Source organism: Cavia porcellus, unplaced genomic scaffold, assembly GCF_034190915.1.
Source record: "Cavia porcellus strain 051 isolate PalLab524CR breed Dunkin Hartley unplaced genomic scaffold, mCavPor4.1 scaffold_50, whole genome shotgun sequence".
Classification (NCBI taxonomy): Eukaryota; Metazoa; Chordata; class Mammalia; order Rodentia; family Caviidae; genus Cavia; species Cavia porcellus.
In genome coordinates this window covers 3,330,973-3,350,717 of record NW_026947533.1, presented here as the reverse complement: position 1 = coordinate 3,350,717, position 19,745 = coordinate 3,330,973, and the positions used below count along the sequence as shown (strand labels likewise).

At 35.0% G+C, this 19,745-nt stretch overlaps 1 protein-coding gene across 14 annotated transcripts in view; it reads left to right on the top strand.

The window, feature by feature from the left end:
- The window catches only part of LOC134475058 (zinc finger protein 709-like), a 71,968-nt gene extending 53,296 nt beyond the window's left edge, over positions 1-18,672 (top strand). For 9 of the 14 annotated variants that reach the window (XM_063244427.1, XM_063244435.1, XM_063244434.1 and 6 more), the window contains one exon: positions 3,672-15,713. In XM_063244427.1, coding sequence (XP_063100497.1) covers positions 5,501-6,946 — 1,446 coding nt within the window. In that variant the 5' untranslated portion in view covers positions 3,672-5,500 and the 3' untranslated portion in view covers positions 6,947-15,713. Of the gene's footprint in view, positions 1-3,671; positions 15,714-16,478 lie in introns of those variants that run through there. The other 5 variants (XM_063244439.1, XM_063244438.1, XM_063244429.1 and 2 more) reach the window with 5 other exon arrangements.
- Positions 18,673-19,745: the final 1,073 nt, after the last annotated feature.

Sequence of the window (19,745 nt, the reverse complement as noted above, 5' to 3'; positions counted from 1 at the left end):
TCGAGCTGAGTTCACCACTGTAGAAGAATGGCAGCTCCAGACGTCCCAGCACTATAGTCTATCTTTTGAGATCCTCTCTTGCAGGGAGGGGTTCCATTCCCTGTTGATTCTTGACTCAGAAGGAGAGCAGTAGAGCAGGAGTCAATCAGTGATGAAGGGGCAGGCTATATGAAGTGTCCAATTTTCAGGCCATTGCTGGCTGTGACTTTTGTCTCTTCCAGTGTCTCAGCATGATTTACCTTTTCTGAGTAGGATACTGGTAGCAAAATGCTTGCTGCATCTCATTTAGTACTTTTGATGTCCTGTGGCCTGATTAGCAAAGAACCTGAGAGATCCTGGAGCCATGGAATGGCGAGGTTGTGGATGGGAGGCCAGAGATAGGGTGGATTGGGTGAAACCAGTTACAAGTATTTAGAAGTAATTCCGGTGTCTGGAGCCTCAGGTATTTAGTTAGCTTCAGCTCCTGAGGTCCTCCAGCATTGTCCATGGGTCATTCACTGTCCCTTTTGCCTTTTGCTGTTGGCAAGGGTGATTTGGGGTCCCCAGAACCCTGGCTTCACTATGACAGCAGCAGACTCAAGTATCATCTTTGAAATTCACTGCTGGCCTGGTAACTCCACAATCTTAGGCATTGGAAGGAGCTTGAGAAGACCCTGACTATGATACTTTTTGTAGCTTGTAGAGCAGTAATGAGCTAGGTCTATGCTCTCTTTCCTCAGAGTCACAGATCTGGAATGTCCAAAGTTTATTAATGTCTGTAATGCAGGGCCTCATAGCCACAATGGCTCAACTTAAACTTGGGCTTTTTTGTATTTGTAGCGATCTCCTCAATTTATAGTATGTTCTCATATTTCCATCCTCATGACAGGTAGTCTCAATGGTCCTGAGAATTCAGAGATGTGTAGTAGTGTGCCTCAGTGGAAAAAGGCTTCCCAAACAACTCATGAACTCCTGTGTATTATATGGATCAGTGCAAAATAATTTCTGAACATACTTAGGTATTTATGTGGCACGCCTGCTCACAGACTAGGTTTGTGAGAACAGCCATAGGGTTTTGAAGTCTGAGAAAAATGAAGCAAATATGAAAGTGTTATCAAGGACAGGGTAAAAATTTGTGAAGGACAAATTCCTGAAAGGGTTACCTGTTAAATTCTCATCAAAAAATGCTGAAATTTAGGCATTTGCATGGACATATACACGTGATATCCTTTTGAGTGGAAAGGAATAGGTGTGTCATCTCTGAATTAAGAGCTGATTTAGTGGCTTGGTTGTTCATAGACAGTTAAATATGGAAATGCTCTGCAATGGAATTTACTAAGTGGTGTAAAGGAGAAGCTCTAAATTTTGCAGTGATATCAATAGTTAGGCATTAAGGGTTTCCTGCAGAGGATGGATCAGAGGAGCGTGGAAAGGATGTACAAGTGACTGACAGAATGCAGGAAGCCAAAAGCAGGGCATACAACAGAGAGGGTCTTCACTGAAATTCAGGTAGTTCTTAGAGTAAGTGTGAAGTTAAAGTTGGGTTCTGATTGCTTCATTGAGGTGATCAACACCAGCTCTGGCAACAATCAGTGTTTCACATCCTTGTCAACCCATGAATTTTCTGTTCCATACTTGAGATCTAACTTGGATTATGTCTAATTATGCCCCAGTGTCAGGAAGGTAAAATGTGGATTTTTTTGTACCAAGGATCGAACTCATGACCTATGCTTTCCAGGCAGGCGTTCATGCCACTGAGCTAAATACCCAACTATGAAAGTGTTTTCTTTGTTGTATGGCAGATATCCACATTGTTTCTCATAAAGTGTGAATATTTTTGGAATTTTTCCATATTGTATGGCTATAGTTTTTAAAAACAAACCAAAGGTGTCTTATGCAGTCTCTTTTCAAGTTTCACTTTGTCTGTGGGGTGTCACAGTCAGGGTTTCTCTATGTTAGACAGCTCTGTAACTTAGGATAGCCCCAAATTCAAGGAAGAAGTCCTTCACCAGCCTCACAGGACATATTTCTTATATGTGAATTGAAAGTGAACGCTTGGTGACAGTGAGCTATAAATTACATCTTGGGCCTCATTCCCTTTTATATACTTATTTTTTACAAACAGCATTTTTCACTAATATTTGAGTTATTATTTGTGTACCATATTGGATGTTATTTATGTTTTGTTCTATGAAACCAAATTCATGTTTCAAAATGCTGCTGAAGTATATTAAGAACAAAGTATTCACTGGCCTAAATGAGATTTGAAGAGACATTATCTATAGCCTATCAAAGTGATTGATGAGATTTTTTTTCTTTTTTTAAATTTTGAAAGTGGTAAAATACAACAGAACAAGGCAGAATAAGGCCAACTAAGATCATACAGTGAAAATGGTACACAACTTCACAACTGGTTACTGCGATAACAGTAATAGGTATCACAGTATACTTTATTATCTTTATAATAGTTGTGGGGTTTTTTTTGTCTTTTTCCTTTTTATCAGTACCGGGTATCGAACCCACGACTGTCTTCTTGCAAGGCAGGTGCTTATGCCGCTGAGCTAAGTCCCCAGCCCCAATAGTTGTTCTTTCAAACACATATATCAAAATGAGATGAAATACAGAACATTATAGTACTTATCAAAACAGAATATTGAATAGAGCAATACCATTAATCAGAATAGAGCAAAACAGTAATAAAAATATTTGCCTCCAAAGAGATAGTAGAAGGAAGGCCCCCTTATTTGTTATGGTCTGCTTCCCAGGAGACGCTCAGATTTCTGGTTCCCATTTGCTAACGGGGGGAGGGGGGGTGACAGGAGAAGACCGGTAGGGAAGTAGGATGTTTGATTCTAGGCCGTACATCAGTAGGTTCACTACTGCTTAGTAGGGAGACAGGCAGGTTGTTTGGTTTCACAGCGTCCTAAGTTCCCACATGGCGTGGATGTCAGGAGCTGCTGCTGGTTCTCCCCCTGGAAGGGCCGCATTCTGCGAGACCGCCACCGCTTACCCGGGAGAAGTGGTGCTTCCTTGCCTTCCAAGTGTCCTAAATTGCAGCATGGCATGGATCTCAGGAGCTGCTGCTGGTTTCCCCCTGGATAGGCCACAGTCTGGCACATCATCACCACTTACCAGGGAAGGGAGGTGCTTGTTTGGCTTCCCATTTGATTGATGGGATATTTATCTGGTTCTGTGCTTTGTGGATGCTGGTCCAACAGGCTTCTCACTGTGAGCTCTGCTTTAGAGACAGTACACAGGGAATATTGCTGTGACTCAGCACAAGAATCAGTGCTCCTATTTCACTCTTACATTAGCAGTGAGTTGCAATCTATCATCAAATTTGCTGTCTTCAAAAATGTGCATATACACAAAATTAATGACCAAGACATGGATTTAAATTTGAAGAAATCAGTCTTCATTCAGCTGTTTTGTTTGGTTGTATTTGTTTACTTTTGTTTTGTTTTATTGAGACAAGCTTTCTGTATGTATATCAGCTAGATTTGAACATCCTGTGGAGCCTAGAATTGCCCTGAACTCACTGAAACCATCCTGCCTCAGCATTTTGAGTGCTGGAATTTTAGATATATACCACCACACTTTGCTTTTGATTCAAATTTGTAGGAGAGAATATAAGATATCCCAAAACCTGGTGTCTCAACCTTCGTGTGAGAAATATATGTATGATGCTTTAGGAGGTGGTGACCTTGGAGGATGTGGTTGTGAACTTCAACAATGAGGAGTGGACTTTGCTGAGTGTATCCCAAAAGAACCTCTACAGAGATGTGATGGGCGAAACCTTTAGGAACATGACTGCAATAGGTAAGGACAAAATACTTTTGTCATTCATGCTGTCAGAATATTGTATGTCGCTCATCAGTTCTGTTTCATTAAAAACAATGTGAAAATATTTTTAAAAATAGCTCAGACCTGGGCACATTAAATCATAACTCTAAACAAAATCTATTAATTTGTGTATATTATTCTAATGGGTGCTGGTATTTGTATGTCTACAATTCAGGAGGACTTGGGGATATCCAGGAAGCTGAAAAAGAATGCAAAATTTACTGGAGATACTTAAGGTAATTCACGCTCATAAGGAGAAGGAATGTTCCTGAGTAATTAGTGAGTCAGCAGAAAAATGACCGCCAAAGAAATGAGGCACCATTCAATTTATTGTCAGTAATATTCTCCGAAGATGTATAAGCTAGGGTATGTATAATGAGTGGATTAAATCATGAAAATGTATGTCATTGCATATAGATGTGTACAAAAGGCATACACTTTGAGTTATGACATTCTCCCTTCAGTTTTTCTACCCATATATGCATGTGAATACAATACATTCATTATCTAAAAATTAGTAAGATTGCAATAGAATTTGAAATAAAACAGAGTGCTTGTGTTTCCAAGCCATGCTCTAAAGAATCAGCCATTCTGACCAAAATTCTTAGGAGGCTGGTGGAATGTTAAGTGCACTCATTCTGAATATCAGTGTGCAGTTGTCTCTAGAAATTGATCCCCTCATACTTGTCCTGGATATATTTTTAAAAATTCAAAATCCACATAAAATACTGATACATGCTTGCTCATATACAAAGCAGATCAAGTTATAATAGATCAGGCCTTGAAGAAGCTTAGCTATCTATCACTGGATTTGTGGAGAAGGAAAATGTTAATAGACTCTCTGTGATTGTGCATTCTTGTAAATCCAGCACACTAGGAATCAGATTTTGCAGAATGGAAAATTCAAGTTCAAACATCACAGCTTAATGATCAGCGAAAATGTCTTAAAACAGATTTAAAAAGTTGTAGATTTTATGCTAATAGCTTTTGTTCATTCCCAACATGGAAAAGAAAAAAAATGTGTTATGTAATATCAAAAAATAAATAATATAATGTCATTTGCCATAAGAAATAGGTTGTTCTTTCTCCCATCAATTCAGTGAAATAGCTCAGCTATAAAACTTAAAAGTTCACAGGATTTGTTTTAGATGAGAAACCAAAATATAAATTGTGGAATGAAATGAAAGAAAGTTAATACAGAAAGGTAAGACTGACCATATGGAAAAGGGAACTACAGATTAAGCACAGAAGGGAGATTGTGATGGGGAAACATATCAGAATGATCTGTATGTGATACACATATGTACCCTTGCCCAAAGTGAAGCTAAAGATTCTGCATTTGAAAAGGTACCAAATTTTAAGATTTCTACATGTGTATTATTCTTTTGGGAATGGTTGGTTTCAACATGTCTTACAAGGCCATTCTGTCATTTCATGGTCAGAATTTCTTAGCAGGCATTAAAAACAAAACTTGATATTAATGCAGTCATTAAACTGAGACCCATTTCACTGTGAATGTTTCTTATTTTTTTATTTAATGTAAAGAAAGAGTAAAAAAAAACCAAAGTAAGTAGAAATGATACCGCTTTCAAAATGAAAATAAACAGTAAGATATCTAAAGACAGTGATTACATATGCTGCTCATAGAAATACTTAATGAAATACAAAAGTGAAACATATGAATTGGGATTCAAACAGCGAGACTGCAAACAGTTTTGTTCAACTCTCCCATAAAAACTTAGTAATATGGTTATCAATCCTATATGTGGTATTTTTTTTTAACAGAAATGAAAAGCTAGGGAAATCCTGTGGACATACATCTTGGAATCAGTGTAGAGAAGTATTCCTTTGTACTGCAGAAGGTAATGTGAATGTGAAAGAAGCAGAAACACACCATAATGTTCTGATCCATGAAAAATATTGCAGTGGAGGGAAACCCTATGTATGTCAACACTGTGGAAAAGGTTTCACCAAATCTGGACATTGTAAGCAACATGAAAGAATTCACACTGGAGAGAAACCCTATGTATGTAAGCAATGTGGGAAAGCTTTTACCACACATGGACATTGTAAGGCTCATGAAATAATTCACACTGGAATGAAACCATATATATGTAAGCAATGTGGTAAAGCTTTTAACACACGGGGAAATTGTAAAACACATGAAAGAATTCACACTGGAGAGAAACCATATGTATGTAAGCAGTGTGGGAAAGCTTTTAACAAACATGCAGATTGTGAAAAACATGAAAGATTTCACACTGGAGAGAAACCTTATGTATGTAAGCAATGTGGGAAAGCTTTTTACACACAAGGAGATTTTAAGAATCATGAAAGAATTCACACTGGAGAGAAACCCTATGTATGTAAGCAATGTGGGAAAGGTTTTACCCGACGTGGAAATTGTAAGCAACATGAAAGAATTCACACTGGCGAGAAACCATATGTATGTGAGCAATGTGGGAAAGCTTTTAAAACACGTGCACATTGTAAGGTTCATGTAAGAATTCACACTAGAGAGAAACTTTATGTATGTAAGCAATGTGGGAAAGCTTTTAGCACACATGAACATTGTAAGGCACATGAAATAATTCACACTGGAGTGAAACCATATGTATGTAGGCAATGTTGGAAAGCTTTTAACACACGGGGGTATTTTAAGCAACATGAAAGAATTCACACAGGAGAGAAACCCTATGTATGTAAGCAATGTGGGAAAGCTTTTACCACACATGGGCATTGTAAGGCACATGAAATAATTCACACTGGAGTGAAACCATATGTATGTAAGCAATGTGGTAAAGCTTTTAACACACGGGGAAATTGTAAAATACATGAAAGAATTCACACTGGAGAGAAACCCTATGTATGTAGGCAATGTGGGAAAGCTTTTAACACACAGGGATATTTTAAGAAACATGAAAGAATTCACACTGGAGAGAAACCCTATGTATGTAAGCAATGTGGGAAAGCTTTTACCACACATGGACATTGTAAGCAACATGAAAGAATTCACACTGGCGAGAAACCCTATATATGTAAGCAGTGTGGGAAAGCTTTTACCCAACAGGGAAGTTGTAAGCAACATGAAAGTTCACACTCAAGAAACAAACAGTGCATGTAAGCATCATGAATTTTTTGAGCACAAGTACATATTGCATAATCCATGAAAAACTTCACACTGGGAAGAAAACTTATATATGTAAGGAATGTGGGAACGCTTTCAGCAGGAATGCTCATTGTCCAATACATGAAAAAATTTACACTGTTGAGAAACCCTGTTTATGTGAAGAATGTGGGAAAGCTTTCACCACACATGGATTTTGTAAAATACATCAATGACTCCACACTGGTGAGAAACCCTATGCATATAACAATGTGGCAAAGCTTTTACCACACACAGTTATTGCAAAACACATGAAAGAATTCACACTCAGTAGAACCACTGGCTACATAAGCTAGTGGAGACACTTTCAGCAGCCAGATTGTAAGTGAAATATGTGAAGAAATTCACACAAGAGATAAATCCTATGTGTTATGTATTTATCTCAGCACACATGATCATTGCTGCATATCTGAAAGAGCTCACTGGATCCTATGTGTATTAACAATGTGAGAAATACGGCAATCCATTTTTGTTGTTAAATACATAGAAAAAGCAGCACTCTTCAGACAGTTTAGATCCAAGTTTACTTTAAAAATTCCAAATAGACCTGAAGAAATAATCAATACAGAAGTTTGATGTCAATATTTCTTCACAAATTTTCCAGAAATGACAAATCTGAAGTGGAGCTCTACTCAAGTACATATTTTTTATGGTTTTCAGTTAATCACTTATACGTCTTTAGATTTTTTAAAGTGTCTTTGTGCTTCAACATGACATCTTGTAATTAAACATGGTAAACTCAAATGGGCTTTTCACTTTCAAGTATGAATAGTGTCTATGTACTTAATATTTTGTCTTTAAAACTTAATTTTTATATTTTTTAATGAATTATTTTTATTTAAAGGAAAAAAAACCCAAAAAGTGTAAAAATAATACAGAAATTCTGAAAAATAAACAATAAGAAATCACTAGTTGATTAGTTACATATTGTTATCTTAGAAGTAATTGTTCAAGTCACAAAATTAAAGCATACAAAATGATATTCAAATAATGTCACTGTGAACAGTTCACCTCCGTGATCCAACAGGAACTTATTAATATGCTTATCTGTTGTACAGACTTGTTTTTTATCTTAAAGATGGTAAGACTAAACATGACAAAACAGAACAGTTCACAAGGAAATAAGTTAAGGAAACACAGGTTTCACATCAAGTCCACTGAGATGTTCATTTTCTATCTTACTGTCTCTAGTTTTCCTCAAAATATTTGTTCCCATCTTCACATGCATTGAATATATACTGAACATTATAGAACTAATCAAATAATTACAGGATGATGCACACTTTTTTGATTTTCAAGACTGATTTTGGGGAAGTTGATAATGATTACCATAATGTGTCTCATTCTGTTCGTAGTTGACGTCTTTATTTTTGTGTATGCTGAAATTGAACATAAGAGACTAAACCAATATCACTCTGAAGAGTGAATAATAGTATCCTTAGAAGGAGAAAGGTGAGGAATTGCCTAAAAAAAGAAGGCAGAGGACATTGTTAAAAGTGTGTCAGGATTTAAAAGCTACAGTAGTTCTGTTGCTCTGTTTAGTTTGATTATATTTTTTTGTGGTCTGTCTACTCATTAGATTTGAGGGCACAGAGAGATAACCCAAAAATAGAAGGTTATACTATGATGGTATCTGTCCTTAATTTTCTATTAACTAAAACTGAAACTCTATATTACTTACACTGTCTTACGATGACTGATGTTATTTGAAGCTTGTTTGAATGTTATTTGGCCTTGACTGATTTTATTCACATTTGGTATGCTTGCTGGTATCAAGTCCAACAGTAGAGGCAACTACTCTGAAGATGATAAGATGTGACAGATATATATTGTGGGGCTGGGGATTTAGCTCAGTGGCTTAAGCCCCTGCCTGGCAAGTGTGAGCTTTCCAGTTTGATCCCCAGTACCAAAAAAAAAAAAAAAAAAAATTAAATAAATAAAAGATATAAATTCCAGGTTTAATTTTTTTATTTAAAGAGAAAAAAAGAACATAAAAAAACAAAGCAGTAAAAGGGTACAAATAATACAGAATTTCAAGAAAAAAAATACAGTAAGAAATCACTAGTTAATAGGTTATATATTGTCTTCTTTGAAACAGTTGTCCAAATTATAAAATTAAAGCATCTAAAGTGAACATTAATACAGCGAGATTGCAGACAGTTCTGTTCAATGATCCAACAAAAGCTCAGTAATATGGTTTTCCTTCCTACACACTCAAACAGGCACTTATATCCTTTAGACCACCTTCCTTTCCTCTCTTCTTCACAATAACAATTACACTTTTGAGTTTTTTTTACTCCCATAGTTCTTACTACTTTTTTTTGAAGAGAATAAAACCTCAAGTGAGTTAACAAAACAGATTTGGTTAGAACATAAGGATGGGCATAGTACTTGAATCAAAAATAGAATATCAGCTGATCAAAAATGGTTACCATTGTGCCTCAAAAGAGTTGCTATATCATCAGTTATAATAGAATAGATCAAAACAGTACAGAACAAGACCAATAAAATCTACACTGGAGACCTTACAGGATTTCAAAAGAAGATAATAGTCAAATCATAATGGGCATCATATTAAATCTTATTGCCTTTAAAGTGGTTGCCTCTACCCTCAAACTTGATACTATCAAACAAAATAGAATATAGTAAAATCAGGCAGAACAAGATGGGGAGAGCAATACTGGGGTTCAAATCAGGTTAATAGGAAAACAAATAGTTACTATAATATATCCCGCTATTTTTTAATTTAGTTTTCCTTTAATACAAAAAAATAAAAAATAGTATAATTTTTTTTTTAAAAAGGGTGTATATCGAGATAAAAAAGACATTGTAATAGAACAACACAGGTCAGAACTGAACAAGTAAAGCATCATTTTGTTTCACCACCAGATAATCTAACATAATAGTAGTCACCATAGTGCCTCTTTCCTTGAATTATTTGAGTATAAGTTCGTATACTATAGAATCAATCATATCAAGACAGTGTGAAGCCATTCAAGGGTATGAAAGAATTACAGGGTATTTAGAGCCAGTTAACAGAAAATGAACAACGATTTCTATATAATCTCTTTGCCTGTAAAAATTTTTATTTATACTATCACATACAGTAAAATATATTAAGACACAACATGGTAAAACCAGTGGAAATATGTACAACAGCTTGATGGGAGTTCCAATGAAGATATTAAATCAGCACTAGCTTTTATGATGTGTTATTTTCTTCAGAATAGCTATTCATACTATCCTCGATACTAAAATCGAGAAACCCAGGATAAAACCATTGCACTTAGTGAGTAAAAACATTATATGGATTCAAACCAATATGATTGGGTATCATGATTACCACATACTTCTATGTATTATCATTTCTTATACTAGGGAATATATTTGGTATTTATACATTTGAGTTTGATTTATTTCACTTCTTAATATGGTCTCAATCTGCATCCATTTATTTATATGTCAATGTGATTATTCTTTATAGCTGACTAGTACTCTATTGTATAAAAGCACCATAACTTTTTTATCCATTCCTCAGTTGATGAATACTTAGGTTGTTTCCAAGATCTGGCTGTTATAAATTGTGCTGCTATAAAAATGGGTGCACATATATCACTGTTGAATGATGCTTTCAGTTCCTCGGTGAATACACCTAGAAGTAGAAGAGCTGGGTCAAAAGGTGCTTCCAGTCCCAAGTTTCTGATAAATCTCCAGACTGATCTCCACAATGGTTGCACCAGTCTACAGTCCCACAAACAGTGCAGAAGAGTTCCTTTTTCCCAACAGCGTCTCCAACATTTGTTGTTGGTGGTTTTCTTGGTCTTGGCCATTCTTTCAGGAGTGAGATGAAATTTGAATGTGGTTTTAATTTGTATTTCTCTAATGACCATTGATGGTGAACATTTTTTCATGTATTTATTTGTCATTTGTACTTCTTCATCTCAAAATTGTTTATTCATCTCAGATGCTCATTTTTGGATTGGGTCTATGAATTTTGGCGGACTCATTTTTTAAAATGCTTTATATGTTTTAGATAGAAGTCCTCTGTCTGTGGGCCAGTTCACTAAGACATTTTCCCAGTTTGTGGGTTTTCTTTTCACTATACTGGAGATTTCTTTTGATGTGCAGAAACTTTTTAATAAGAGGTGATCCCAATGATTGATTCTGGGAAGCATTTCCTATGAGGTTTGAGTCCTGTTCATCAATTCTCTACCTACTCCTATTCTTCAAGGTTTTTACCCAATTTGTCTTCCAATAGATTTAGTGTTTCTGTTAATATTTACATCTTTGATCCATTTAGATTTTATTTTAGTACATGGTGATAGGCATGGGTCTAGTTTTAGTTTTAGGCATATGGAGAGCCAGTTTTTCACCACCATTTATTAAATAGAATGTCATTCTTCCAGTGAACATGTTTGGCCCATTTATCAAAGATAAGGGAGTTGAGTGTGTTTGTAGTGGTGGTTGTATCTTCTCATCTATTCCACTGATCTTCGGCTCTGTTTCAATTCCAGGCCCATGTTGATTGTACTACAGTTGCTTTGTAGTATAACTTCAAGTCAGGGATTGTGGTACCTCCTGCCTTGCTTTTGCTGCTTCTAATTGTCCTTGCTATTCTTGGTTTCTTCTTATTCCAGATGATTTTAGGGGTGATTTCTCAAGTTCTATGAGGTATGTTGATGGTATTTTTATCAGAATTGCATTGCATCTGAATAAAAGTTTTGGGAGAATGGCCATTTTCACAATATTTATTCTTCCTATTCATGAGCAAGGGATGTCTTTCCATTTTCTGAGATCATCTTCAATTTCATTTTTCAGTGTGTTATAATTTTCCCTGTATAGGTCTTTCACTTCTTTCGTGAGAGTAATTACTAAATATTTCATTTTTTTGTTTGCTAGTGTGAAGGGTGTGGCCTCTCTTATTTCTGTCTGTGTGACTTTGTTGTTAGTGTATAGAAATACTATTGATTTTTGAGTATTGATTCTGTATCCAGCTACATTACTGAATTAATATATCTAGGAGTCTTTCAATGGAGCTTCAGGGATCTTCTATATAATGTATCATGTCATCTGCAAATACTGATCATTTAACTTCTTCTTTTCCTATCTTTACGCCTTTTATGTTTCTGTCTTGTCTAATTGCTCTGCCCATTATTTTCAGTACTATATTAAATAGGAGCTGTGATAAGGGACATCCTTGTCTTGTGCCTGATTTAAAGTAAAGGCCTTCAATTTTTTACCATTTCGTATGGTACTGGCTGTTTTGTCATTGCTGGCCTTAATTATATTGAGGTAAGGACCATCTATTCCAATTTTCTGCAAGGTTCTTATCATAAATGAATGTTGGACCTTATCAAAAGCTTTTTCTGCATCTATATTAATGATCATGTGATTATAACTTCTGGCTCTATTGATATGGTGCATTACATTTATTTATTTACATATATTAAACAATCTCAGTATGCTTGGGATGAATCCCCCTTGGTCCTGATAAATGATCTTCTTGTTGATTTGCTCCATCCTATTTGCCAGTATTTTATTGAGGATTTTTGCATCCTTGTTCATTAGGGAGATTGTTCTGTAGTTCTTTTTTTCAGTTGGTTCCTCCTCTGGTTTTTGTACTACAGTAATATTTGCTTCTAGGAACAATTTATGAAGGATTGCTTCCCTTTCCATTTCATTGAAGAGTTTACAGAGTGTTGGCATTAGGTCTTCTTTATATTTCTTGTAGAATTCTTCAGTGAATCCGTCTGGGCCTGGGCTCTTCATTGTAGGTAACGATTTTATTATGTTTTCAATTTCATTAATAGAATTTGAGTTATTCTGTAGATTTACATCTTCATGACCTAGCTATGGTACTTCATATGCTTTAGATATCTGTCTATTTCCTCTGTGTTATAAAACCTTTGAAAGTAGAGGTTTTCGAAATAGGTGTTTTTGATCTTCTGTATTTCAATAGGGTCTGTAGTAATTTCACCTCTTTTATTCCTTATTGCATGCATTTGAACATTTTCTTCCGTTTTTAAAATAAGGTTGGCTAGTGGCTCTTCGATTTTATTTATTCTTTCAAAGAACCAAGTCTTTGATTCATTGATTTTTTGGATTTTTTTTTTTTTTTGGTCTCTATTGCATTGATTTCTATAATTTCTTCTTTTCTTTTGGCTTTGGGCTTGACTTGCTCTTCTTTTTCTAGATATTTGAGGTATAACATCAGGTTATATATTTCTATTCATTCTGTTTTCCTAATGTGGGAACTCGTGCCATAAATTTTCCTCAGAGGACAGCTTTCATTACATCACATTGATTCTGGTATGTTGTATTAGTTTTTTCATTTCTTTGTAGGTATTGTTTAATTTCTGCTTTAATTTCCTCTGTGACTCATTGAATACTCAAGAGTGTTATTCAGTTTCCATGTGTTTGTGGGAATTTTGCAGTATCTTTTATTATTAATTTCTAATTTCATTGTAGTATGGTCTGGTAGCATGCAAGGGATAATTTCAACCATTTTGCATTTATTTAAATATGCTCTGTGAATTAATATGTGGTCTATTTCAGAAAATGACCCATGTAATACTGAGAAGAATGTGTATTCTGTTGTTGTTGGGTAGAGTACTCTGTATATGTCTATTAAGTCCATTTATTCACAGGTGCGATTTAGTTCTTTTATTTATTTGCTCATTTTCTGTCTGGTTGATCTGTCCATTGGTGTCACTGATATGTTAATATCTCCTGTTAGAATTGTGTTAGTGCTAATTTGATTTTTCATTTTTGTTAGTACTTGCTTTATATAATTGGGTGCTCTGGAGTTTGGTGCATATAAATTTAAGATAGTTTTCTCTTCCTCTTGGAGTTTTCCTCTAAGCAGTGTTTAGTGACCTTCTTCATCCCTTCTGATCATTATTGGCTTGAAGTTCACATTGTCTGCAAACAGAATAGCTACCTCTGTTTTTTTGTTTATTTGCTTGTTTTGTTTTGTTATGTTTTTGGTTCCTGTTGCATGAAATATTGTTTTCCATCCTTTGGCTTTCAGTCTGCGAGTATCCTTTTGGATTTAGATAGGTTTCTTGTAGACAGCATATGGTTGGATTTTGTTTCTTAATCCATTCTGCCCGTTGGTTTCCTTTATTGGTCCATTGAGACCATTTACATTAATGGTTAGAGCTGTTATATATTGGTTTATTGTTGACATGTTATCTTTCTGCTGTTGCATCTTTATCTTTCTGCTCTTTTTAACTTTCTGTTTGGTTTAGAGGTTTTTTCCTAAATGTATCTAGGCTGTCTTTCAGTATTCTTTGCAGGGTTGGCTTGGTGATCATGAAGTTTTTCAGCTTTTCTTTGTCATAGAAGAATCTTATTTCTCCTTTGATTTTGAAGGACAGTTTTTCAGGGTACATCAGTCTAGGTTGGCAATCATTTTCCTTTAGGATCTGAAATACTTCATTGCATGCTCTTCTTGACTTTATTGTTTTTGCTGAGAAGTCTGCTGTGATTCTGATACATTTTCCTTTATAGGTGATCTGTCTCTTCTCTTTGACAGCTTTTAATATTCTATTCTTTTGCTCAATTTCTGGGATGGTCATTATTATATGTCTGGGTGTAGATTTATTTTGGTTATGACTATTTGGATTTCTATATGCTTCATTGATCTTGATATCAGTTTCCAATCTCGTGTTTGGGAAATTTTCAGCTATTACTTCTCTAAATATCCTCTTGATATCCTTTATGTTGTCCCCCTTCTTTTTCATTTATCCCTATCAACCTAATGTTGTTCTGCTTTGCGTCATCTTGCAGGTGTTGAATAGTTATTTCGTGATTTCTTGTTATTTTAAAAACATCTTTCCTTTCCTGTTCACTAGCTGCAATCTTGTCTTCGAGGTCTGAGATTGTATCTTCACATTCATTGAGGCAGTTTTTACAATGTTCAATGGAGTTTTTGATTTCCTGTATATCACTTTGCATCTGCTTTATGTATTCTGTTTGTTTCTTCTAGAGTTCATCCAGGGATTCTATCTTTTTGTTTAGTTCCTCCAATTTTTTAACTGTGTCTTCTTTAGATATGTTCAGAATCTCCTTCATTTCTTTTTTTTTTTTTTTTACCTACAAGATTATTTCTAGTTTGAATTTCTTTGATGCTTCCCAATGTTGCTTCTTTATTTCAGTTACTATTATTTCAGGTACTTCAGTTATGTGGAATGTGTTTTCTTCTATGCACATTCATTATCTAACAATTGCTAAGATTGCAATAGAATTTGAAATAAAACTGAGTGCTCATGTTTCCAAGCCATGCTCTAGACAATCAGCGATTCTGATTAATATTCTTAGTAGGCTGGTGGAATGTTAGTGCACTCATTTTGAATATCAGTATGCAGTTGTCTCTAGAAATTGATCCCCTGATACTTGTCCTGGATATTTTTAAAATCTCAAATCTGCATAAAATACTGATACATGCTTACTCATATACAAAGCAGATCAAGTTATAACAGATCAGGCCTTGAAGCTTAGCTATCTATCACTGGACGTGTGGAGAAGGAAAATGTTAATAGACTCACTGTGATTGTGCATTTTTCTAAACCCAACATACGAGGAATCAGATTTTGCAGAATGGCAAATTCAAGTTCAAACTTCACAGCTTAATTATCCGTGAAAATCTCTTAAAATAGATTTTTAAAAAGCTATAGATTTTATGCTCATACCTGTTGTTCATTTCCAGCCCAGAAAAGAAAAATATGTGTTATATAATGTCAAAACATAAAAATACAATTTCATTTGACATAAGAGATAGATGGGTCTTTCACCCATCAATTCAGTGAAATAGCTCAGCTATAAAACCTAAAAGGTCACAGGGTTTCTTTTAGATGAGAAACCAAAATATAAATTGTGGAATGAAATGAAAGAGAGTTGATAGGGAAAAGTAAGACTGACCATATGGAAAAGGGAACTACAGGTTAAGGACAGAAGGGACATTGTGATGGGGAAACATATCAGAATAATCTATATATGATACACATATGTACCCATGCCCAAAGTGAAGCTAAAGATTCTGAATTTTAAAGTACCAATTTTAAGATTTCCAAATGTGTACCAGTCTTTTGGGAATGGTTGTTTTCAACATATCTTACAAGTCCATTCTGTAGCTTCATGGTCTGAATTTCTTAGCAGGCATTAAAAGCAGAACTTGACATTAATGCAGTCATTAAACGGAGACCCATTTCACTGTGAATTGTTCTTTTTTAAATTTAATATAAGAAAAGATTAAACTAAACAAAATAAGTAGAAATAATACTATTTTCAAAGTGAAAATAAACAGTAAGAAATCGCAAGATGATGATTACATATGCTGCTCATAGAAATAGTTATGAAATACAAAAGTGAAACATACAGAGTGGGGATTCAATCAGCGAGACTGCAAGCAGTTTTGTTCAACTCTCCAACAAAAACTTAGTAATATGGTTATAAATCCTATATATGAATCCTGTATTTTTCTTTACAGAAATGACAAGCTAGGGAAATACTATGGACATACATCTTGGAATCAGTGTAAAGAAGTATTCCTTTGTACTGCAGAAGGTAATGTGAATGTGAAAGAAACAGAAACACACCACAATGTTCAGATCCATAAAAATATTGCAGTGGAGGGAAATCCTATGTATGCAATCAATGCGGGAAAGGTTTTACTATACATGGAATTTGTAAGAAACATGAAAGAATTCACAGAGGAGAGAGACCCTACATATGTAATCAGTGTGGGAAAGCATTTACAACACGTGCATATTGTCAAGTACATGAAAGTCTTCACTCCAGAGAAAAATGTTATGAATGTAAGCACTGTGAGAAAGCTTTCAGCACATGTACTTATTGTGTAATCCGTGAAAAACTTCACACTGGGCAGAAATTGCATATATGTAAGAAACGTGGGAAAGATTTTAGCAGTAAAATTCATTTTCAAACACATGCAAATCTTCACATTGCAGAGAAACCCTATGTGTGTAAGCAATGTGGAAAAGGTTTCATCCAACCTGTAAGGAACATGAAAGAATTCACACTGGAGAGAAACCTTATGTATGTAAGCAATGTCGGAAAGCTTTTAAAACACAGGGAGATTGTAAGAAACATGAAAGAATTCACAATGGAGAGAAACCCCATGTATATCAGCAGTGTGGAAAAGGATTCACCAGATCTGGACATTGTAAGCAACATGAAACGTTCACACTGGGAAGAAACCATATGTATGTAAGAAATGTGGGAAAGCTTTTAACAGACATGCAAATTGTAAGGTTCATGAAAGAATTCACACTGGAGAGAAACCCTATGTATGTAAGCAATGTGGTAAAACTTTTAAAACACAGGGAGATTGTAAGAAACATGAAAGAATTCACACTGGAAAGAAACCATATATTTGTAAGCAATGTGGGAAAGCTTTTATCACATGGGGTGATTGGAAGATACATGAAAGAATTCACACTGGATAGAAACCATATGTATGTAAGCAATGTGGAAAAGCTTTTATCACACATGCAAATTGTAAGGAACATGAAAGTATTCACACTGGAGAGACACTCTGTATGTAAGCAATGTGGGAAAGCTTTTAAAACACAGGGAGATTGTTGGAAGCATGAAAGAATTCACATTGGAGAGAAACCCTATGTATGTAAGCAATGTGGGAAAGTTTTTACCCTACATCGACATTATAAGCAATATGATTGTTCACACTCAAGATAAAACCAGTGTATATAGGCATCATGAGAATGGTTTCAGCACACGTACATATTGCATGATGCATGAAAATCTTCACACTGGGCAGAAAACTTACATATGTAAGGAATGAGGGAAAGGTTTCAGCAGAAATGCTCATTGTCCAATACATGAAAAATTTGCAGTGTTGAGAAACCCTGTGTATGTGAAGAATGTGGGAAAGCTTTCACCACACATGGATATTGTAAAATACATCCATGACTTCACACTGGTAAAGAAACCCTATGTATATAACAATGTGGCAAAGCTTTTACCCCATACAGTCATTGCAAAACACATGAAAGAATTCACACTGGGAAGAACCACTGGCTATGTAAGCAAGTGGAGACACTTCATCAGCCAGATTGTAAGTGAAATACGTGAAAAAACTCACAAAATAGATAAATCCTATGTGTTATGGGAATACTCTCAGCACACATGATCATTGTTACATATCTGAAAGAGCTCACTGGGCAAAGATCCTATGCGGGTTAACAATGTGAGAAATATGGCAATCCATGTTTCTTGTTAAATACATAGAAAAAGAATCACTGTTCAGACAGTTTAGATCCAAGTTTACTTTAAAAATCCCAAGGAGACCTGAAGAAATAATCAATACAGAAGTTAGATGTCAATATTTCTTCACAAATATTCCACAAATGACAAATCTGAGGTGGAGCTCTACTCAATTGCATATGTTGTATGATTTTCAGTTAATTCCTTGTAACTCTCTAGATTTTTTAAAGTGTTTTTGTGCTTCAACATGGCATCTTGTAATTAAACATGCCAAACTGAAATGAGCTTTTCACTTTCAAATATGGATAGTGCCTGTGTACTTAATATTTTGTCTTTAAAACTTAAATTTCATATTTTTTGGTGAATTGTAATGTTTATTTAAAGATAAAAGTGTAGAAATAATACAGAATTTCAGAAAAATAAACAATAAGAAATCACTAGTTGATTAGTTTCGTATCGTCATCTTAGAAGTAGTTGTTCAAGTTACAAATTTAAAGCATACAAAGTGATATTCAATTAATGACACTGTCGACAGTTCACCTCAGTGATCCAACAAAAAGTTATTAATATGCCTATCTGTCCTACACACTTTTTTTAATAAAGAGGGTAAGATTAAACATGACAAAACAGAACAGAACAGTTCATTAGGAAACAAGATAAGGAAACACAGATTTCAAAGCAAGTCCACTGGAGATGTTCACTGTCTATCTTACTGTGTCTAGTTTTCTTCCAAATAGTTGTTCCCATCTTCACACACATTGAATGTACACCAAATATTATAAAACTAATCAAATAATTGCAGGATGATGCAGGCTTTTTCGGTCTTCAAGACTGATTTTGGGGAAGTCGATAATGACTACCATAATGTCTCTCATTCTCTTTAGCTGTCTTTGTCTTTATGTGTGCTGAAATTGAACATGAGAGACTAGACTAATATCACTCTGAACAGTGAATAATAGTATCCTGAGAAGGAGAAAGGTGAGGAATTGCCTAAAAAAGGAAGGCAGTGGACATTGTTAAAAGTGTATCAGGATTTAAAAGCTACAGTAGTCTTGTTGCTCTGTTTAGTTTGGTTATATTTTGTTCTGGTCTGTCTACTCAGATTTGAGGGCACAGAGAGATAACAAAAAATAGCAGGTTATACCATGGTAACTGTCCTTAGTTTCCATTAACTAAAACTGAATCCCTATATTACTTACATTGTCTTCTATGACTGATCTTCTTTGAAGCTGGTTTGTTTGAATGTTATTTGGCCGTGACTGATTTTATTCACATTTGGTATGCTTGCTGGTATCAAGTGTAAGAGTAGAGGCAACTACTCTGAAGAGGACAAGATGTAAAACATATCAATTGGTGGGCTGTGGACTTAGCTCAGTGGCTTAAGCACCTGCCTGGCAAGTGTGAGGTCATGATTTTGATCTCAAGTGCCAAAAAATTAAATAAATAAAAGATATCCATTCCAGGATTGATTATTTTTTAATTAAAGAGAAAAAAGAAATAAAAACAAAGG